The sequence below is a fragment of the Cyanistes caeruleus genome, chromosome 1 (genome assembly GCF_971803275.1).
Source record: "Cyanistes caeruleus chromosome 1, bCyaCae1.hap1.1, whole genome shotgun sequence".
Classification (NCBI taxonomy): domain Eukaryota; kingdom Metazoa; phylum Chordata; class Aves; order Passeriformes; family Paridae; genus Cyanistes; species Cyanistes caeruleus.
Window position 1 is genome coordinate 31994413 of NC_141701.1, and position 23937 is coordinate 32018349.

The window sequence follows — 23937 nt, forward strand, 5'->3', positions numbered from 1 at the left end:
GGGATTTAAAATGAAAAAAAATTGAGAGGAAGTCACAGAAAGAGCAGCAAGAATGATTAAAACATACCTAAAACATACAATGGAAGATTCGAGGTACAAAAACCCCTGCCGTACTAAATCACTTTCTGTAAGTGTGCTTTATTAAACAGTTTCCCAGGCCAACAAGCAAATATGTAAGAAAACCCAACAGTTAGAAAGATTCAGATAAAAGTCTTGTTTTAAGTTGATTCTAATGATCTTGATTAAATGTGCCATCAATTTTCAGATACCAGGGTTTTGAAGCCATCACTGAGCAGTTTGATTATGAGCATTTTGCCACGATGATATTCTCTAGTTCTGCAGGACGCTTTTATTCTGTTTTGTGCGGATCAAAGTAGATGTTGGCAGAGGTTTTGTAATCTGCAAATCTGTATTACAGCTGATATCAGCCCTTTAACCTTTCAAATCTCACAGATATTACTCCTATGTAGGGTAACACAAAGCTGACAGGCTTGTAAATGTTGAGTGAGTATGTACAAATTTCAGGCTGAATTGGAATTGGTTTTCAGCTCTGATGAAAATAAGTCACTAGAAATAGTCCTTATTTTTCTTTCATTCCAAATAATATTTTGGAGCTGAGGGAGGCTTCATCTTAACAAGTAGGGTACCTGAAGAGCAGTTTATTTACCTTCTAGAATATTCAGGATAAGGACCATGAACCTCCAGCCTGTTATCATGAAAGGTGTAAAAATGATGAGATATTGTGTGTTAGCTACTGTTAGTTCACTGATACTGCACTGATATTTGGGAACTCTACTCTAGGTCCCTCTACTTCATTTGGAGCATCCTAATTGAATTATTACCAGCATTCCAATATGGAAGGAAGGTAGATTTTAGGAATTCATTTTTACTATAACAGTATCTTAAGATGTATGTAGATTTATGTGGGTGTTTTTCAAAGATTCTAGTCTTCTATATGTGTCTGTGAATTTGCCCTTGTAGACTAAATTTCCTATATGCTTATTTCTTTGAAATGCTAAGAGTAGAAATGCTAAACAAATTAAAACAAAAAAGAGTAGCCTACTGGCCTAGCAGTCTGAGGGAGAAACAATACAGAATGGCTATTAACTTTGCTGGAGACTTTGAATTTTCAATATCACCTTTCAGCTTCAGAAAAGCAGTAGCCTGTTCTGCAGTGCTCCTGGACTGAGCTCAGCAGTGTATTGGAATTAAGCAGTGGCTAAGCTAAGAGAGCACAGTTACTGAGGAGAAGCCAGATTTATAGAATCATAGAATAGTTTGGGTTGGAAGGGACCTTAAAAGATCATTTAGTTTCAACCCTCCTGCCATGGGCAGAGACACCTTCCACTAGACCAGGTTTCTCAGAGCCCCATCCAGGTCTTGAACATTTTCAGGGGTGACTCATCCACAGCTTCTCAGGTCAACCTGTTCCAGTGTCTCATCACCCTCACAGCAAAGAATTTCTTCATGATATTTGATCTAAACTTAATCTCTTCCAGTTTTAATCCATTCTCCCTTTTCCTAATTAATATACTTCTGCTTATCCCAGATGGTTCTGAATGCTGAGAGACTTCAGAATTCTGGAGTTGCATTGGGGAATTATTTTATTTCAGTAAGAAACTACAATTGCTTTTTAGTCATTCCAACAAATGATTTTGTAATGCTTTGAAAGTAAGTCTGCCTTAGATCCTCCATAAAAGTTCTAAAATATATTTGTTAAGCAGTGAAAAGAGAAAAGAACTTTAAATCTCATGAAAAGAGAATGATAAACATGGTTTTGGAAATGGAAAAAAAAAAAACTATTAACATTTATTGAGCACTTTTGTTAGATTATCTGGAAGTGCTGTATAGAATTGTGCTGTCCTTTCTCCTGGTATCCTCTGATAACGCATTAAGAACACAGATAAAGAAGGGAAGATTTTCGATTCTTCCTTCTATGTGTCTAAATCAAAGCCATTTTTCATACCTGAATGAAACATCAGCTTTAATCTGGATTAAGAACTTTATATGATTTCATTCGCAGAAAAGCTTGTAGCAGCTGTTTTAGTTACCAAATTTATGTTTCATATTTTCTGTGAATGTTACATCCTTAAGAATGTCTTGGAGTATAATCTGTGGAATAAGTTAATTATAGGAATGGTCTTGGTTCTCTAGATATCCCCATTTCTGGCATTATATTTGAAAAATATCAGCACATACTTCCTATGCCACACATATAAGTGTGTTTCTCTGTGTATTTACTCCCTGATGTTCAAAAATCAAAGTTTAAAATTATTCCAGAACTCATAAGAAAAGAGTCACAGTTTTATGAAGGTAAAATCCTGCATGAAGCACAATGACAAAGTCAAGAGTCATTTATGAGAGATAAATCACCCTCTTTCACAGAGAATGAGTCTCCTTCACGTTACCTTACATTTACCACTGTGTGTCCACAGACACTTGACCACACACCAGTACTGCTGTTTCTGGCTGATCATTAGCAGCCTCTAGACCCAGTTTCAGCTTGCACGCTCCTGTCCCACCTTGAATATGAGCTGATTGGAGATTCTCTTGGATTTGAGTGAAAAATAGGATTGAATTTCACAAAACACTATTGTAGTGTACATTCATGAATACAGTTGGGGTTTTTGTGCCTGATAGGTGTCCATGTGCTGCCCTAGGACAGGTTACAAGCCCAGGCACAAGTGTTTTACTAAATTGTAATTTTTTTTTTCTTTTGGCAGGTAAAGGTTTTTAAACACACAGTGTTTAGCCTGGTTTTTACCTGAATGCTACACAGTGATTCTACTCCCATCTTTTTGTTCAATTCTCATCTTTTTGTTCAACTAACATCCATTTAGTAAGGGCTGTAAATACCATGATGTTTGATAAATATGTGTGTATTTTATATGTAAAGATGTGTGCTTGCCTTATCCTAAAAAAAAAACATCTGAGAAAGAACTTCAGGCTAAATTTATTGGGCATTCCTAATGCAATGGAATTACAAGCCTAGTCTTTTATTTCCTGGTATTACATTTTAGGAAAATAAGTTTCTTTATTCCCCAAATTGAAACTAGTCATTTGGTTGTATTTTGAACTACATAAATGTTTAATTTACCAGAAGCTGAAAGGGTAAATTTAAGCAGGACTGAAGGTTTTCTGCTGGAGCTTCTTTAGTGCACCTGCTCTGGTCACTCTAGGACTGTTCATACTAATTTTGGCTTTTGCTATTTTAAGCCCTTGCGGGACACTAAAGTCTTACTTGTGGTATTTGTCTTAAAGCATTAAATGCTTATTTCATAGGTGTCTACAGAACAGGTGGTAGTTCATTGCATAATAACTGTGTGCTCCATGAACGTTGTTTGATCATTTTTTAGTGTACCAGGAAATCCTGCTTTGGGCTGAAAAGTACAGTTATCAGAAGCTGAAACACAATGTGCAAGCCAAAGAGTATGAGCTCTACTTCTTTGTATAAAGAGATATCTTTATGATATTTCATTATCATAAAGAGATAACATTTTTCTATGGTCTTCATGGGAATTCAACAGCCCAGTCCTTAAGGTGTCACTTGCTCCTGTCTTTGTAGATGAGACTTCTTGATTCAGAGCATAGCCCCTGGGGTTTTTAGCCTAATTCATCTAATGTTACTGTGGTGAGATTGTTATACCTAACCTGACTGACAGATGCATCAAAAGGGAAGTCCCCTTCCCCTCCAACAAGCTTGATTCCCTGAGACTGTGCACTAATGATACCAAGGTGCCATTAGAGTTGTAGTACCAATTTGGCAACCAGCAAAAATCTGTCTGGCAGCTACCAGGATGCTGCTCCATGGTGTATTTCAGGTAATGAACAAGTTCTTGGCTCCTGTGCAGACACTGTGGTTCCAATTTTTTTTTTCAGTTGCAATAAATCAGTGTGATTTTCACAGCTGTTATTTTCAAATATGCAAAGTACTAGATGGCCAAATCCCATTAAATTAAATTTAATGGTACTTGGCAATGATCTTCACAGTTCCATGCAATTCCTGGTGCAGTATAACTGTAAAATCTTCAGGTGGGATTCCAGCCTATAAAGGAACCATTGACCTGATTTGAATCACATGGCCAGTCCCTATTAGAATCATAGGATTATAGAACCATAAAGTGTTTGAGTTGGAAGGGATGTTTAAAAACCATCTGTTTCCAACCCCTGTGCCATGACAGAGACATCCTCCACTAGACCAGGTTGCTCAAAACCCCACCCAACACTTCCAGTCATGGGCCATCCACAGCTTTTCTGGGCAACCTGTTCCAGTGCCTAACACCAGAGAAAGAACAATGTTGAACTCATATCTTAGTGGAAATTAATAGTGTATTCAAATCACACGTCTGTGGAGAGCAAGGCTGCTCACAGTGCTGTGGTAACCGTATCTGGAGCTGTGCTTTCCTTTTATGCCTGTTCTCTGCCTCCAAGTGTCTTGTGTGCTTTGACACATGGTGAGTCACTTCCACAAAGGAGGAAGGAACATGGTTCCACTTCTGTGACCTGATGGTTGAAACATACCACTGGTAAGTGAGAGCTTGTTATTCAAAATCACTTGGCCTAAGGTGTCTTTAAACCTGGTCTTCAATTTCCTAGTGAATATTTTAGACATTCTGCCATTAAGCAAAACATGGGTGCTACTAGCAATACCATTACCCCTGTGTCACCATTTAATTGGCATTCTGATAATCTCAATCATTGTTTGAACTTGAGCATGTGATTCTCAGCATGTGAACAGACACCTCTGAGTTGGTGCAAAGGGAACTTGATGGATGTTATGGACAGAGGTGCCAATGAGGTTTTGGCTCAACAGAGATTTAAGCACTACCTGACATAATGTGTTTTGTGACTTACTCAAAAACTTAGCAGACCACATCTGGCCTGCTATCTGAACTACTGTGTAAAGGTGTGTTCCAGTGGAAGGTGTTCCATGCCACTGTTTCAGGACAGCATGTGATACAATAATGAGACAAGTACTTTTCCACAGCTTCCCAGTTACACTGTTGCAGCAAATTACTAACAGCAAGTTCTTACACCTCAGCATTCCAGAAATTACATAGTTTATGTTAGCATTATGTTGTCATGAAGCATAATGAACTTCTCCAAGGCATGCCTCATGTGAAAAGTGAAAACTGTTTGATTTCTCATTCAATATATGCCTTCTTATGCAAGCCAGTGATTTGTGTGTCGCTCAGAATATAGTTTTCTGCACAGATTTTCTGGTGGGCTTCGTGATCTGCAGTTTAGGAAAGTATTGTCTAAATGAAAAGTTTCTCTGTTTCTGCGTACAGTGGAACTGTAAAATAAAAGAGTATAAAAATCTTCGTAAAATTATGTTGTAATAAACCAAATATGTTAATGGCAGAAGAGAACTGAGAATTTTCATCTGTTGAGACATTTTTCAAGTTCGTCATTAGAAAGCATCCATTTTTTAACAAAAAATACCCAAAATTGCCTAAAAGAATTAAAAACTGTTTTCTGGCTTCACAGAAATACTAAAATAGCATAATGATTTAAATTTTCTAACCAATTTTAGCTCTAGCTAAGAATGGAAGGAGTTTTCTGCGTTTTCATTTCTTCAGTACATAGGTCCTTAAGATAAGTCTGAATAAATCAAAACAAGTTTAATTTTGCAGCTGTAAAATAAAGAGGTCTGTTAGTGCAGTGGTAAGTAGATTTTCTATTTTGCTTATCAAAAAAGTGTATTCTTTTCATAAAGCATTTGTTATGTCTGTTTTGAAATGGGTTAGAACTGGAAAAGGAGCCCTCTGTAAGGATGAAGAGCAACAGCCGCACTTCCCTAAAGCAGTTCACATTCTTTGTTTTGCTTTATTTTAAGATGACATTGTTTTTGTGTTGATGGGTTTGTTTTCATTTGTTGATGCAGTTGTATTTGTCAGGTGGCTTAATCTCAGTGTGATTAAGAACAGTGAAGTAATATACTCTCACCTGTATTTTTCCAGCTCATTTTCACGCAGATGATATTTATCTCACCTGAATAGCACCTGGCCGTGTTTCAGCAGCAGGGTCTGTTCCCCTCAGAGCAAGGTCAAAACCTATAGAAATTGTGAAGTCAGGTCTTGTTTATTGCTGTGCATATGTCGGAGGTTGCATTAATTCTGATATCTCTGTTTTACTTTCAGGGCCCTAACTCAGTCATGATCGCCCTGGTAATGCTGTTGAATATTGGTTTAGCCATTCTTTTTGTCCATTTTCTAACTTGATTGGAATTAGGAAAGGTAAGAAAGGTCTTGCTTTCATAAAAAATCACCATATCCACCCCACCTTTAAATGATAAAGATTTAATTTCTTCACATACTTTTAATGTTCCCCACTTTAATTTTTAGCTGTGCCTGAATGTGATTCAACATAGTTATTTAATATTGTAACTGTTTTGACCCTTCAGTGAAGTCATGACAACTAGTGGTGTTAGCCCACAGTTCTCTGCAGTTGTGTCATCAGCCTTTTAAATGGCACCTGTCATACTCAGACACAGGGAAGGAGGCTTGGAATTAGGATGGGACGCAAGAGAGATGAAACTTGGAAAATTCAGCCAGGGGCCCAGATCAGTTTCTCTGCTGGTGGCTCGTGGCTTTGGGGTCCTCTGAAAGCTGAAGCAAGCAGCCATGTTGGAAAACAAACAAAATAATCTGCTGAAGCAGCCCCGCCAGTGAAGTGTGTTGGCTTCTCCATCTGTTCCAGCAGAGTGTAACTAAACTGGAAATGTACGGAGCTGCACTTTTTGTTGATGGAAGTTAACAGCTGCCTTACTATTTTACCGTCTGATGTTTTTAGTGGGGAGATGGGAAAACGACTGCCAGAGGAATGTGGTCAGAGGATTCTGTTGCTGTGGAAGTGATTCCAGCGTTCACTCCTATCTCATTAGAAGAAATAGTTAGCAACATCAGTCACCAGTCTTATTCCATTACCTGCTGCTTTTAACATCTCCTGCAGTGTTCTGGGAGATCGAATTTCATTTGCCTGTGCATGATTCTGTTCATTTGTTGTTTATGAAATTTGATGTATAGCCATAAGTAGTGTTTAGTCCAACCTGGAGAAAGCTACCAGTTCTGCCTAGCAGCAGAAGCAGAAAATCAAATATATTTTCCTAGTCCAGGGATAAAATTGTTAAATTCATTTCCTTAAACCTTAAGAGTCATTTTGCATTAAGGTTCAGTAAATAATACACCATTACTGCAAAACTTAAAAGATACTAGTATCTTCCTTAAAATGCTCAAATACTTATGCCAATACCAAGCAAAATATTGCATAATAAAAAAAAATAGAATCTTACATTGGTAAAAGCACATTCTAAACAGAAGATTAGAATATCAAAATAAGCCAAGAAAGGTGAGGCACAGGGTTTGCATGTTGATTTTTTTTATTATTTTTTCTTTTTTTTTTCTTAATTCTGGTGCTGTGGTAATCGGTGATTTGAATTATTATATTGCAACACTGAGGTATTTTGACAGCAGTTAAAATAAAGTCTTGTCTGGGTGCACATTACTGCCAATGACAGTTAAGCTAGCTAATGGTCATAATAAATCACAACTTTAAAATGCTAGATGTGTGTTGAATACATTCAGGTAGAGCATTTAAAAATGTTAAGTTATTGTTTATCAATTCGATGCCTTCAGTGTCTTTAAAGTCCATTTATGATTTTACCTCAGCATTGAAAAAGCCTCAAAATTTTTCATTTGGCAAGTTTGTCTTAAGTAGTTTCATAGCCCTTTGTTCAAAAAATGTGATCACGTTTCTTTTTATGTGCCATTATACTGTAACTATTGTACCCTATATTAATCAAATGCATGCTTATTTATTGAAGATATGTGGTGTGATCATTTGGCAAGCAAACATTTTAATTTAAAGCTGCAAAAAGCAAAGGGCTTGTATTACGGTTTATTTTATCTCTATTAGAAAATCTTTCATGCAGCATAGTTTTTGAACCTGTTTGTAAACTTTCTAAGTTTTTGCATGGTTTAATGGGCAACATTCTTACAAAATACATTAGCTACTTTTTGATGCAGCATAGTAAAGTACTGTAGGTATGGACTGAATTTTGGGCAGCGAAGCAGCTCCGAGCAGGGCAGTAACACCATGGTGTTTTTTACAGAAGTATGTTGAGAATCCTGTGTTTTGACCAGTGTGGATAAAGAAGAAAGCAGAAAGAGAGCAAATGAAAATAAAACTTGTATATTTATTTTTAAAGAAAAAAAAAATTTAAATTGTGTTTTAAATTTAGGAAAGTAATTTTTAAATACGAACAAAATTTTAAAAGTTACTGTGTAAGCCTTGAATTTATGGATGAAATGTTCCATCCCACTGTTAAATCACCCCCTGTCTCCTTACATGGAGAGGTAATTTTGTAACTGACATATTTAATTCCTATTAAATGTTTATTTAAAATACTTTATGCTCTGGAAATAATGGGTAACAAAGCTTATGAAAAATGTTTATAAATTTAAGTAAGCATGTTAGTACCATTTATAAATATGTATGATTTATAAGCTTTTTTAAAACAAAGCTCAAACAAATTGTTGGTATTTTTCTAAAACGTGCACAGTTGTATTTTACATGAAAGGCTATTTATAATTGGTTGTTATACTGTACACTACATTTTGGACAGCACAATGAAGCCTGCCAATGTACTTAAAAATGTCATTTTGTCTATTTAAAGTTTCTTGCTGTCAAAGAATGAACTCTTTATCTATGAGTTTCTCTGTTTATAATTCTTGACCCAAAATGTACAATGTACAGTTTTCACAACTGTATTTGCTCTAATAAAAATAAATTGGTTATTAATAGAGTTTCAGGCTACTTTTTCCTGTTTATGAATTATTTTGTTCACTCTTTGGAAGCAATTTTTTCTAACTAATTAGATCAACAGGAGTGAAGCAGGAAAATGGGTGAAATTCTAGTTCCTTCAAAATCATTGTGAGTTACTGTTTTCAACAAAAGTGATTCTGGGAAACAATTAAAAATAAATCTAAAAAAAAAAAAAGTCAAGCTTCCATTTGTGTCTTCTTTTGTCTTCCACTACAGTATTTTGTGTCTTCATAAATTCAGTATCTTAAATTACACTCTCACTACAAGCTGATTTGATCTATTTTGTTTTAATTGGTGAGTTACTGGTCTATTAACAGCTGCTCTTGTCAGGGATTTAATTTATTTGGGCTTCACTTCTCCTCAGGATCTTCCATAGGTTCAAATTTAACATGAAGTTTGTGAGCCAATATTTACACATAGAAAATTTTCCATTAAAACTGTCTTAAAACCACCACTTTGGCTGAACTACTCCATCAGCTGAAAATTTTATTTTCCATGATTCCAGTTCATACTAGTAGCCAACTGTATTTAAATCCTAATGTTTAGTTGAAGAGGAGAGCAATTTTTATTAGTAGTTCCTTTTTAATGGAAATACATATTTTAGGAAGTAGTCATTACTGTCTTGTTCTTTAAAATAATTCTATGAGCAAGAAGCTTATCTTTAAGAATTTTTATTTTCTGCACAATACCTGCTCCTTAAAGAAAATCTTTGGATCTTTAAGGAGAGAAAAATGCATTCTCAAGAAAAATAAACAGAAATAACTCAAGTGGCAAAAAATTTTAAAGTCAGCTTCAGTTAGATGATTCTTCTCTGACATTTGTTCCACAGTGTTTATGTTCAGAAATGAAAGTGAAGTGTCCACGAAATACTTCTTAAGGTGTATGAATGTGATAATATACTGAGGCATATAAAAATCTGAATAGCAACAAGCAAAAGATGTGCTTGGAAATAGAAGAAAAAAGTTCTCATCATTTTCAAGCTATTTCCCATCTGGGATGTTTTTCCCAGTGGTTTATATTACAAACGATGTTACGTGGCCACACATCTGCTGTGCCTAGAGGAAAAAAATCCCATGGACACACAGTACAACTTAATGCTTCCAAGAATTGCTCCAGCATGAAAAATGTCACCACATTTCCAGCAAGGAAAGCTTTTCTCAGGCAAAGGAGTTTCTCCTGGCACAAGTTGTGTGTTTGCCCACAGGTGCCAGTAAGCAGTGAGCTGTCTCACCCTTGAATCTGGGGCCTGCTTTCTTGGACAGCTCCATTTATCCGGTTAAGCCATATGTACAGTGTACACAGACAGCAAGTGAACAAGGGTGAGGTGCCATAGGCTGAAGGAAAAAAGAGAATCATCTTTCACAGCTTTTAAGGCCTTTCTTTACTTAGTGTGTGTACATATATATATATATATATATATTAGTTTGCCTTTCCATCAGAAAAGCAGTAAGGAACATGAAGAGGGAGGAATTGTTGGCATTTGCTTTCCAAAAGGAGGGGTTCACTTTGAAAGTAGAAATTTTGAGACATATGGCTACGACTTGCCTTTCAGATACAGACATATGTTTTAAAAAAGTCATAAATACAGCCTAGTGCTGGCTTTAAAAAAGCACCTCTTTATGAGAGTTAAAAATCTTGAAATAGTTATTTACGTAGCTTTTGATGAAGTTCTGTGATTACATTTCTGTTAAATTCTCTGTTAAGATACACCATGTGAAAAGATTCTGACAATAACATAGGTGCAAGGATAAAAGCCTGGAGAATTCAGCACATGCTGAGCCTCAGTAACATTCTTAGTTTTTATTAATAAAACATGGTTGTGAATTGTATCTGAATGGTTTTACTCATAGCTCATTTGAACTGTTTAGTCAGGGGAGACGGTTCTACAGGCCATTCTCCTATGGAAATCTAATTCAGTAAACAAAGCAAATTAAGAGAAGGGAGATTAAATAAGCCTTTCAAATGAAGTAGTCTTCTCATTCTCTCATTTAATATTCACAGAAACAGCCAAAATTAGAAATTATGTTAAGTCTGAGCAAGAAGCTGTGTATGCCAGTGTGCTATAGCTGAGCCATCTACTGTATCCATCTCCGTTTGTTTCCTACTCCGCACGGAAACTGCAAACTAAGAGGCATTACACCTCCCACTGTTGTAGGAGGTAAATATAATTTCCATACTAAACATCTTTAATAAAAACAGTCTATAACGTCTGTGGCTATAAAGTAGAAGGAAAAAAGCCACTCCCTCTGAACAGTTTACGTTGTGACCATGACTGCAACATCAGAACAAATCCCTCACCCCCCTAAAACTAATAGCAAAAATAAAGCTGATAGCAGATTTGATAACAATCTCTTGTGTTTCTTTCTTTTATTTGCTACAAAGAGGGGATGGGGAGGAGAACAGGTAACAGACAGGTTTTTTAACCTGATAATCTAAATTTTATCATATCGGTATGTGCTTGCTTCAGCTAATGCTTTTAACAATCCATTGGGACTGGTTATCTGGGAGATTTTAGGTGCAAGCTGGCAGTATATTGAATATTATTTCTTCAAGAGGGTTTTAAGTTTTTCTTTGTAATGAAAAAAAAAATAGGATTTCCCTTACCACCAGTGAAATTGGGTTTGGTGGTACTTTTGCTGTGCCATCACTGTTTTTCTAATTATCTTCTGTCCTTCACTGCCCATCCACCTCCCAGTTCTGACAAATTCAACTTAATCAGTCTTGCCCTGCATGTGGACATTGCCCCAGGATTTCAGCCACTCATTCCAGGAACTTGAGTTTTCTGTGGGTCACTTGTTCAGTGTTTTTAACTCTCTGTGGCTGTGGAGCCCATCTCTCCTGCAGTTTGCCCCACAGCAAACTGCACCTGTCATATCACAGTTTTCATTGGGTCCATTCTCTGCATACTGTTGATGCTGGTTTATGCAACTGTATTATAATTTCAAATCTACTCTCATTGTCTCCAGTGTCAGGGATTTAAATACAGTGTGTGGGAACTGAGAAGAAAAATACTGAAAGTGATGCTATACACAGAGATTTCTGATGGCTCTTCGGAATTCATAGAAACCAAGGTAATGCTGACATTATTAGGAAAAAATCTGGTATCAGCTGGGTTAGCAATTCCTCTACAAATTCCCACACTAAGATTGGGAAAAAGATTGGTCATGCAGCTGAAGCTGATTCTCAAATCAGAAGAGCAAGGAGTCTGAGGGTTGTGATTTACTGGGATGGTGCAGTGGGATGATTTCTGGACCTGATACAGGTATGTGTGGATTGTTGGACAGAATAAAATACATCCTGTGTTGGAAATCCGGGGTTGCTCTCCTGCCTGAGCTTACACTTGTCTTCCTCCACGTCCTATACTGATTAATCAGGCAGCTCCGTGGAAGTTGGGTCACATACATCTAGACAAGGACTGGATTTTACATTCATGTGTGCCTTCAATAGTAATTACTTTAAGTAAAGAGAAGTAAATGATAGGTGCATCATGGGCTTTAAGCCATAGGTTTTGAACTCTACTTTTTTTTATGTTGATTTCTCCAAACTGGAAGAAAATATGGAATGCAGTCAAAGAGTAGAATTTCAGATGTTGTTCACAATAATAGGTATGTTAATCCACGACACTACCTGAATTCCTTTAATACATTAATTTAAGAAAGAGATGTGTCTTTCTCAGCTTTACAGTCTGGTTTACTGAATAACAGCTTGACAGAGACACTGTATTAAACCACAAAACAGAGATTCTGACCAAGAGTTTTGAGAATGTGGCTGCCTATATTTACATTTCTTCACCTACACCTAATGATCTAAATTTTTTAATTTCCCAAGGTTTGAACACCCTATGGTTAGTATTCAGAGACGTTTTGGGAGGGGGAAAGGGGGAAGTCAGATATTACACTGAAAACCACAGTCTATGAAAATGTTAAATCTGGCCTACAAAATGTGCCAAAGATTGAAAGCATTTAGATCTGGGTTTTGAATCAGCTACAGGCTCTGATTTTGGGATTTCAGTCAGAATCCAAATCTGGATCTGATTTCAAAGGCATACAAGTGAAATACTTGAACCAGGAGTGCTGTTAAGGAAGGGGCTGGAGAGAGAGGGAGTTACTTAAAATCAGGCTGCTGTAACTCTGGGTTAATTAAATCATTACATTCTGTACTTTTGGAACAGTGTCATTAACTTTATTTGACATAGCAATTTTACTGTATTCAGGACATGTTCCACTCAGAAAGTATCACCATTCAAGGTAATGGTGCTTAATTACTTACCCAGTTTAAGCTGCAAAGTACTTTTATCATGCAATACCACCAAGTCTTCAAAAATACTGTGAACTGCCTCCCATTTAATTATGACAGCTCAGTTCTAGATTTTGTTTAGGCCACTGATGAGAAAGTCACTAAAGGATGGGATCGGCTACCATGGAAACGGTGAAGACAGAAGAGCACCAGCAGCATTTCACAGGGGCTAGGACTAAAAAAGACATTCTGCATAGAGAAGGTAATTGAAAGACATTTACATCACAGCGGATAGCTTCCATGCATTCCTGCCATTCCAAGACAACACATTCCTGGCATAGGCTGCAACAAGCCTCCACATGCACCAGTGATACACAGCAGAGCAGGCATTGTCAGAAGGATTGGAAATGAATCTTTATGAACAAGGAGGTACAGACACGTTGAAATCTAAAGCAGAAGAAAGAGGAAAGCATGGGGGAAATGAAGAAAGGGGAAAGGAGAAGCTGTGAGGAACCTATATGTGTTAATATGGAGGGGAAGAGATTGTTTATAGGGAAAAACACTAAGGAAATGGACAATATTGGACCCAGGAGAAAGTGGCATTTGTTAGATAGGAATATGAATGGAATAGAAGACAGAGAAGTCACCATCCTCAGCACTCAAACAGCTGCTCTAGAAAGCTGCTTTCCAAGCCCACGGAGATTAAGAAAAAAACAGATGGGCTTAAATTGCATGAAAATTGCGATCCAAGTTAGGCATAAAGAAGAATTCTCTAATTGTAAGAATATCTTTGAATTAGATTACCACAGGAATGGAAATATTTAATGTTTACTCTGAAAAAGATTACAGATTGAATGATTGCTGAATGCCCATTAATAACATATTTTCTGTTATTCTATGATAATTATTATGGAATGTGAAAATTAGAGGTGTTGTGTGAAGGAACTGGGAAACAAGAGAATGAGTTCTTTACTTACAGGAGAAACTTAAATTAGAGTGTACTGCAGGAATGAAGTAGGAGGAAGTTTGGACACGGCAGATGAGAGGAACAAGAAAACGTGAGGCAGAGAGTGAAGAAGAGTGTCAGGGTTGACAGAAGGCACACAGGAGCAAAGGGAATAAATGGGCAAAGCCCACAAATGCAGGGTTGCAGGAAGGAATACAGATAAGCAGTGGGCTGGGAAGCCTTAGGCAGTCCCATAAAAACAACACACTAAAGCACAGCAAAGACAGCTTGGGAGACAAAGACAAAGCAACACTAAAGAACCATCACGTGTTCAGCAATACCACAGGTGTCCATCATTTTCTCAGCTGAAGATACTTAGTGGACTTTGATACAATCTTTAAATTACAGGAATAATTTAATTTATCAGGAGGCCTCCATTTAATAGTTAAATGTTCAGGGAAACATCTGTGTCCAAAATCTGCAAAAAACAACAGTTTGCTGTTACAGCAGGCTGACTTGAGTTCCACTGATAAGAGCCAGTTATGCAGAGATGGTAGCGTGTATTTTATTAACTCCTTGTGTAAAATTTCTCAAAGAAGAATACTTTATGCAATGGGGCTTTCCTGTTGTTCGTAAAGATGTGATAAACCAAACAAACAAAAGGTTTAACTGCTGCATAATCACATTAGCTCCCTATTTGAAGAGAATCTTAATGCAAATATGCAGGTTTATGTCTCTGAACATCTCAGAGTACAGAAATGTTGTTGGTATTTACAGTGATTCGCTGCTGTACCAAATGTTGCATATGCTCTGTGGACTGTGGTGTTGTGAGTCACGCAAATTATGTAACATTTGGAAATACACTCAGTCATCTGCTTGCTACAGAAATATTGCTAACAGATTCTTCACTCTCTTTTATCTCTACAGTCTTTATCACCCTTGTTAAATGTTATTTTCATGCAACTTCCTCAAGGGGAGATGACTCAGCGAGAGAGTAAACCATAATGCTCCATTGACACCAGTGGCCATATGTGCTGGTAATCAGGTGCTGCCAACCCTCCTCCTTGACACAGCTAGCAGTTGCATGGGGGTTTAATTGTGTCCAGAGTGCTATTCCACACTACATGCTAGTGCAGATGTCACCAGGAACAGGGTGAGAACATAACCAGTGAAAGGCACAATTGTGCCTTTAATGCAGCCCTTGTTCCAAACAAATAACAGTTCTCCAAAGCATCAGCATTGCCTCCTGACCACACTCCTTTTGGCCTGTTTCCACGCTGAGAGGAAAAGATGGGCTTTTCCCTAAAGGTGAACAAATGTAGGATCAAGGGCAACTTTTAGCCACAGACCCCTTCCAGTAAACCAGACTTCATTCATTCTCCTCTGATTTACCTGAGTGCTAATTAGTTTATTCCAGGTCCTCAAAAGGCTCTGTGGGCACCTGCACACCTTTGAGGATGTAGGGCTTCATCCAAGCCCCACTTCTTTCATGGGAGGTGGGGTCAGGTGGCAGAAGGATGGAATTTGTTGGGGTTTTGCACATGCACACGCGAATGCCCTTCTTGTTATCCAGTGTCCTTGATTCTCAGGCAACAAGAAACAGCAGTTCTACTGTTTTTTGCCAGTAATTGGTCATTTCCCCCCATCAAGCAGCCTGAAGGCAGCAGAGACAGTTCAGAGAATCAGCATGGCCATGTGAACTTCATCCTTTACCCTGGAGACTGAGTACTTCTGTAGTCCACTGCTGCCAGATAGGTAAAAATACAGGATGCATAGAGCATATGGACAGCTGTAAAGTCTGTCATTAATGCTTCTGGCCGCTAGTACAAACTTCTGTTTAAATTAAGCATCAGGGCAGGTTCTTTGGTTGCATAAATTGCAGGTCTTTAGTGATTGGCATAAAAAATGTCAATCACAAGCTTTGGCTGCCAGAAATAGGGACTGCTAAGTGTTCAGATAGGTGAGATGTCATCTTGTGAAGAAAAAAAAAAGCAGAAAGAAAAATATTTTCAATTCACCTTATGACTAGTAGCTAATTGGCTGACATTTCAAAACCCTGTGTTCACACATCTCATATTCTTCACACTAAATGAGAGACTGAAAACACTGAAGAAAATGTATTTTCGGGCATAGGAAGAAGCATTGGATGGAAATGAAAAGTGCTTTCTGGTAATATTTATGAGTCAGAGAACCTCAAAGCCCATTTGTGTACAGTGGCATTGTGTACACGGGGCCAGGCCTGCGTCTCAAAGGCGGGCGAGACGGGCTGCACACAAACACCCGGCTGAGGGCACCCTCTGTGTGGGCACAAGGCTGCTTTCAGCTCACTCTTTGGACAGCATTCCAGCTGCCAGCCAGCTGCAGGTACAAGCTTTAGGGCAGGGGAGTGGTGACGTGACCTAGCTGGAAAGCTGGAGCACCCTGGGCTGGGGCAGAGGCCTCCTGATGCCTCCGCTTGCCCCACCGGGTCTGGAGCATTCCCGGTGTCCTGGAGAGGGCAGTGGTGAATGATGGTGCTGACAGGAGACCTGCACACAGGCCTGGCTCCTACAGCCCCCCAGAGCCCCGTGCTTCCAGCGTGCCATTAATGGTTTGAGTGTCACAGCAGGAACCAGTTGTTGCATCTAGGCACCTACCGGGTATTTTCGGTATTCCAGATATGCCTCTGTCAAAGCCCTGTTGAACCACTGTGAAAATGCTGGTGGCAGAGTAAAATAAATTGGAAGGAGAGCATAAAAAGTTGCCACTTGCAAGACAAAAGCAGAAAGAAAAGGCGCTTCCGTCCTTACAGTCTGTGCACGTGACTCAGGAATAAGGCTGGCAGCCAAAACTGCCCGATTGTGCCTATCAAGTGTCCCTGTGTTGGGAGGGAATGTCCTGAGGAGCTGGCTGGCCACTGACATTTGGAAAATGAATGAATTGTGCTTGCCAGGTGCTTGAGAACAACATTTGGCATGAAATAGCTGGCATGACATGAGTGTGCAGGCAGTGTTTTAATTCCTATTCTTCTAGACCTTCCCATTGTATCAAGGGACTAAACAGGAACCCGTTTCAGAGGGCATCAAATATTCCAAGGGGATGGTTACAGATATATTTGCAATATATTAATTTTATTAAGATATTAACTAGATATTAACTATAAGATATTAACTATAAGATATTAACTAGAGTAGGATTGCATATGGGATATTATCCCAAATAATAACAGCAGTGGAGACCTGAAATGGACCTGGAATGCTTGCTGTGGAGACACTGGAAAATCTGGGAAAAGTCAAGGTAAGAAGATGTGAAAATAACTCTGTTATTTCCAGAATTTATGAAAAAGGTGAACAAATTTTGCAGACCTGAGCTACCATTGATATTTATAGACCTGCTTTAACTAGGAATAGGGTAAGCCCTGCTCCCTGCCACCCTTAATTTTTCCCTTTTGTATTTCAGTTTGTTTTTTTAAATACCACTCCAACTAACTTTAATACTGACCATAGCAGAGGTAATCAAAATCAAGCATGGATCAGATCTGGTAGAGCAGTCTGACACATGTTGCTCCAGAACAGCCTTTGAATCCTTAGTGATCTGTGTGTCTTAAAGAAGACACTTTGTTCCTGGAAGCCACAGGTGCTACTCATGGCACATCTGCACTAGAGAGACCATTTTAACCTAGCTTTGTTGCATTACTCAGGTCACATAAGGTAGAAAGTTAATATGCTAATTCAGTGGTGATGGTGATTAATCTGTGTCTTTTGTAAATTATAGAAAATTCAATGGCAATCAACAAAGTTACTGTATAGCTGGAGAGGAGCACTTATAAGCTGATTTGCTTTCTTACAAGAAAAATTGCTTGATCTTGAAAGAATCTTGACTGATGACTTTAGATGAGTGATGCAAGCAGAAAAGCCAGGCCAGAAAGATGAGCTACCTATTTCTTCCTGACATGCTAAGGTCTGCCTGTCTCACCTGAGTTTTTACATATTCTTCAGGGATTCAGACAATTTTGCCCTTGGTCTTTAAAACAAAGGGGAATCAGCAATCCAAATTGTAAAATTTTATTAATGAATATGTAAGATTTTACACTGATTTTCCTTTTTAATACTGAGAAGCAAATTTCAGTCATGTATGCAAAATGTGCTGCACTGTCACAGCTCCAATGAGAGGCAGCAGAAGGGTTCAATAGTGAACATTCACACCATTCAGCCCAGGAGACTTCAGAGGTCTAAATTGTCATCCTGCTTTCAAATTAGTGATTTAAAATTTACAAATGGTAGTCTTAACCTTAGCCTTTCCTTCTTCTTTCTCTGGCTCACCAGTAAATCTCTGATATTTACTGAAATGCCTGTTTGTTTACTGTTTGTTTAAGGACAGAGAGATGTTGCACGTTGTTTCTCTTTGGCTTCACATGCACGATTCTTATCAGGACTATATGACTTTGAAATGAATACTACCCACTGGAAAAGTTCAGGCAGACCAACACATTAGGTTCTACACTAATTGTTAATACACTATTTTATTAATAATTAATATTAATATTAATTATTAATATTAATATTTTGTTAATGTTGTAGTAATACACTAATCTAACACATTTACCTTCTCCCACTGACAACTTTACTGTTTTCACCAGGAAGAACAGGAAATTTAGGAAGCTTTTATACCATGTAAACAAAATCAGAATATCACAAGTGCATAAATAATTACTTGGAATCTAATAAAAAGATAGGTGATAATTTATTACATTAATTTAATTTCATTAAGGATGTAATTAACATCTGCTTAATTATAGAGTTACTGTTACGAGTGAATAGCTGAACATTCATCCAAATGCAGGAACACTTTCTTTTCAGGAGGAAAGGACATTTGCAGGACAATCTTCAGCTTCTCAATCAAGATGAAACAATGAAATAAAATTCATCTATCTTGTATTTAATTTTTATTTACCTCTTTTGTACAATAAATTCTTAATAAATCTGTTTCTAAACATTCAGAAAAATTCAAGTAAAACTTTGCAAAACCCAAGATTTTGGGCATATCACAGAATTTTTAGGGTTGGAAGGGTTCTGTAGAGGTTACCTAGTCCAACCCACCTGTCAAGGCAGGGTTACCTAGAGCAGGTGATACAGAAATGTGTCCAGGTGGGTTTTGAACGTCTCCAGGCAGTCTCCCTAGACTCCACAACCTGTCAGTGCAGCCTGTTCCAGTGCTCTGCCACCCTCAATGTAAAGAATTTCTCCCTCATCCTGAGGTGGAATTTCTTGGTTTTCAGTTTATGGCCATCGCTCCTCATCCTGTCACTGGGCAGCGCTGAAAAGAGTCTTGACAGCATCTTCTTCTCACCCACCCTTGTGATATTTATATGTATTGATGAGATCCCCTCTCAGTCTTATCCAGACTAAGCAGGCCCAGCTCCTTCAGTCTCTCCTCATACAAAAGATGCCCCAGTCTCCTTTTGGCCTTTGCTGGACTCCCTCCAGTAGCTCCTTGTCTTTTTTGTACTGAGGAGCCCATACACTGTGGTAAATTTTGGGAAGTTCATCCTTGACATAGAAGCCAAAGCCTTTCTGCTAACAAATTTGAGACAGCATTTGCAAAGGGACCTGCACTTCACTGAGAGAGGAATGAGCTTTTACATGACCTGTGCCAGACCTGCAGAAATTGGTAGCCAAGGTGCAGTACTGCACCAGCACCTCCAACACTGGAGTTTGTGCAGCATCTACCACACTCAGGAGCACTCTCTGCTTGCAGCTTCCATCCCTGGCACTTTAAATCACTTTGTGAGCCCTGCCACCTGCCCTGAAGCCGAGCCAAGAGGCGCCTGCTTCCAGCACTCGGAGCACAGTAACAGAACAAGCCCATCCAAGCAATGGAACCAAAGGGTTCCATGACCTCCATGGAGGGGAGCAGGCACAATGGGCAGCTTTGGCCAGCAATGTCAAAGGCCAGCTAAGATCAGCAGCTGTGACAGCAACTAATACTGCATGAAATCCCTGCCCAAAAGGTCTCACCCCACAGCTACTCTGCCTCCATCCTACAAGGGGTTGTCCCTGCCATCTGTGGCAGTCAAAGGGGAGACCCCATCACACACACAACTGTGCTTCATCCTTCAAATGGAGACTTCATGCTGAGACTCCCTCCAGCTGAAACAAGCTAAAGCTATCAAAACCAAACTTCAGGCCCTTCACTTTGGTCACTCATAGGACACCCTGACCAGAGCCAGCACGGCCAGAGGGCACTGGGCATGTCTGCTCCGTGGTTACATTCACAGATAGTTGTGCACTTCCATGGTCATGTTGCTGAGACTTTCAACTTTATTTCATCTAGCCAGTGCTCATCTATTTTCCACAGTATTTTGAAACTGCCTGGCATCAGAATTCTTGCTATTTATAGTTTTACGTGCAACTTAATATTTACTTCAGCCTCCAATAGGGGTGCTTATTGTAAATGTCAGCAGATTATGTACTATGGCAAATCAATTAGTTATGTAATTATTCTCTTTTTAAGGAGGAGAGACTGTTAATACTTGTTGGATTATTTGAGCATTATGAACCCTTTGAAGTTCTTCAGCATTTTTGAATCTTTAGTTCAGGACTTGCAACTTTAAAGCAACAGTGCAAATAATATCCCAGAGCTCAGGCATAAAGAGAATTATTTTGTTTAACTCAGGTATTAACAGTACTTTGTCTCAAATGAACATTTCAGTTGTGCTAAATTACAATGAAATTCCAGTTGAAGCATATAAGATGGGAACATTTAATGAATTTATTGATGAATGTTATTATGGTGACTATCTGCTATGTTAATAATGATAAGACTGAAATAAAGTATCACCAGCTGTTACCAACCAGCTAAACAACAGAAATTTTTTCCACTTGTGCCTTAAATTAAATTTCAAAAAGAGAACGATGAACACTGAAATACAGAGATCCAAATTGTTTCGTACTTTAACAGCCTTTGATGTTTTTGGAGTATAGTTACTTTTATTTATTTGAGCAGGAGAAATACATAAGCAAACTAATGATAGCTAGCAAATGCATAACTTATGGTTATAACCATTTATGGTGCAGTTCCCTTGAAGTATGGCAGGCTACATTCTCACAGCCACCACGACAATTAAAAAGAAATTATTAAAAACTAGCAACAAAACCTGGATGCTTGTTAAGCTGTCACACTCACAATGGATTTTAGGTACAGAGTGCTGAAGGGATTTTATATCTGACAACAGAGAGACCTCACTGACAATTTTGTCACTGTTGGAGGCCCTGCTAAGCAGCCATATGTGCAGAGCAGTAGTGGAGGCAAGTTCTCTAGGATGGGACAAGATGGGAGTGACTCAGTACTTTTATTTTGTACAGTGTATGCTTCATTTGTAGAGCTCACAAGTAAATAACGTGTGTTTCTTTGTTGTCATCACTTAGCATCTATTTGGAGAAGCAGATTTTTTCTTTCCACTGCAATTTTACTTTCCCTCTGAGAGGCAAAGGATTCGTGTTTTTTGTTACCAGACTGCCAGTCCACCCTACTTGTAAAGTCACAAGATCAAGAAGGATGGGAAGCTGTCAGGAAAGAGCCCAAAACTGCCAAGCGAGTCTGGGCTGGAGAAAACACATCTGTAGGAGCTGTCCCCAGTGGGGATGGTTGGGGCAGGCTTAAGGCCCAGCCCAGAAGAGCACACAAGCAGGAAATCAGGGAAACAGATGGAGCTGTGAGACAGGGAGAGGGCAGGGTGTGAATCTGGTGAGCTAAGCAAACAGGCACCATTGTTCCCAAACCCAAGAAGTTTTTCGGCCGGAAAGATTACAGATTTAAATTAGTGTCCAAACTCTTTGGTGTCCTGAAATCACTGCACTCAGGGGTCCCATTGAGGGATGTGGAAGCACAGCTTCCCCTCTTAGAAGTAATGGACTCAGAAGGGTATTTTTGCTGTTAGATTTATCTGTCTGAAAAAAACAAATACACTTAGCATACACAAAAACCCCTACAGGAGCTCCTGGCTGGGGCCAGACACGTCTCCCTGGTGGATCCTCTGCCTGCAGCTTCCTGGGTTCCCTGTAAGGGTGCTGTACAGCTTGGAAACAGACTCTGATCCCACTTGAGGAGTTGTTTGATTTGAATTCAGCTCTTCTGCAGACATAGAAGGAACATGAAGGTTATCTTCTAGCTGAGGCTCTACAGGATGACACAATTTCCATACCAAAGCTGTAAGTTCACTGCTCGTTGGTTCTGCTTGTTCAGAGTCACTATCTGTTTGCATTCTGGCTTACATGTATTCAACAAAATAGCTGTCTAGTACTAGGAATAATTAGTGATTTTAAATCACTATTTTAATTATCATTACTTCATTCATACTCTTTTCTAAGTTCAAGGCATCTGGAATGTCAGGCACAGTGTAGCACTGTTCAGGAGAATGAGCAAACCACAGGCAGCTCTGTTAAGCCAATTTTTCATCTCAAGGCTATTAAAGACTTCAGAGAAGTGGTATCCCCATTACTGAGATGAGAAATTGGATCATCAGTTGATCTGGATGATGTGATTGGACATGGTCTCTTCTCACAGCAAGTCTGCATTTAGCTATAAAAAGCGAATCCTAAGAGATCTTCAAATTAACAATAAAAGCTTTAGAGTCTATAACAGCACTGCAAGTACTTGGACTAAGTTTGTCATGAAAAAAAAAAAAAAAAAAAAAAAAAAAAAAGGGCCAAGTTTATCATTCTAAGACCAAATTATATGTTCTACATTCTGGATTTTTAAATATACCTGAATAGGTTTGAGTAGTCCTGCCAATGACTATACAAGTGTTAAAGTACAGGCTCTTTTCCAGTGTCTCTGAGTTATATGCTTCTGACACAATTTAAAAAGAGATATGCAAAAACCATGTCACATATGTATTCAGCAGGAAGGAAGCACATAGCTCATGCTGCTAGCAGAAGAGAAAGGATATCAGCCCATTTTAAATATCATATTTAGCAAATTGTTTGCCATGAAAGCAAAAATTGCCAACACTTTCCAACAGCTACATACATTTTCAGTCCCTTCAAGACTTCCAAAATCATTCCTCTTGATTTTATGGACAGTAATTGACACCCTAACATCAGAGGAATGTAAAAACCCTTATAATTTTGACCATTTCATCAAGCATATATTTACATTTAAGTTACCATCTATTTGATCTCCTCCTAAATGAGTGTCAGCTAATCAATCTGAACATAATCTAGAAAGTTCTTCAATATCATCTCAAAAACTACAATCTCTCTACACATGTAATTATTTTAGAAGCCATGTGTATTGGCCTGAAATAAATAAAAGCAATGCTATATGAATAAAATAGAAAATTTTAATTCTAGACATAGAAATAACTTGGTCCTAAGTGAACTCTCCCCGATTATATGGTTCACTCATGGCAGATGGCATTGTCACAAAGAATTATGAGTTTTGTAGTTAGAACTCTCCTGCAAATCACTCTAGGATGGAGCATAATTGGACTTCCAGCCAGCACAGGTGCCTTTACCCTCAGCTCCCACTTACAAACATGGAGATTAGTGCAGGGAACCCAGGACAGCTTCAGCTGAAAGCCACTATCTCTAAGCTCATCAAAGTGATTCCATCAGGGTGCTTCACAGAAAACCAGTTTGCAAAGGATCTCTTGGAGTAAGCTCAGGAGGTTGGTGCCCATTTCTCACAGCCACACTGCACCAGCAGCACCTGCACTGCCTCCAGGGCAGCTGCTCAGCCTGGCCCCAGACCTCCCCAGGGATGCAAATTCCCCTTCTTCATTTGCCAGGCTGTGCAGAAAGTCCACATGGAAAAAAACAAAACATTGTTTGTAATGTCTAAACTCATTTATGTTCACACATTTCAGATGAGATTGCTTGAATAATAATAATAATAATAATAATAGTAATAATAATAATAATAATAATAGTAGTAGTAGTAGTAGTAGT

At 38.5% G+C, this 23937-nt stretch overlaps 1 protein-coding gene and 1 long non-coding RNA gene across 5 annotated transcripts in view; both read left to right on the plus strand.

Annotated features, from left to right (window-relative positions):
* The window catches only part of JPH1 (junctophilin 1), an 83242-nt gene extending 74241 nt beyond the window's left edge, over nucleotides 1–9001 (plus strand). The window contains exons 5-6 of one of the 4 annotated variants that reach the window (XM_086884456.1): nucleotides 6144–6239; nucleotides 6348–9001. In XM_086884456.1, coding sequence (XP_086740582.1) covers nucleotides 6144–6224 — 81 coding nt within the window. In that variant the 3' untranslated portion in view covers nucleotides 6225–6239; nucleotides 6348–9001. The remainder of the gene's footprint in view (nucleotides 1–6143; nucleotides 6240–6347) is intronic. The other 3 variants (XM_086884448.1, XM_086884464.1, XM_086884467.1) reach the window with 3 other exon arrangements.
* A 4229-nt stretch (nucleotides 9002–13230) lies between these two features.
* Nucleotides 13231–18924, plus strand: LOC111924639 (uncharacterized). Its single transcript, XR_002861758.2, has 5 exons — nucleotides 13231–13491; nucleotides 14936–15053; nucleotides 15662–15763; nucleotides 17217–17284; nucleotides 18847–18924. It is a non-coding gene; the product is annotated as an uncharacterized LOC111924639 (long non-coding RNA).
* The last annotated feature ends 5013 nt before the right edge of the window (nucleotides 18925–23937 follow it).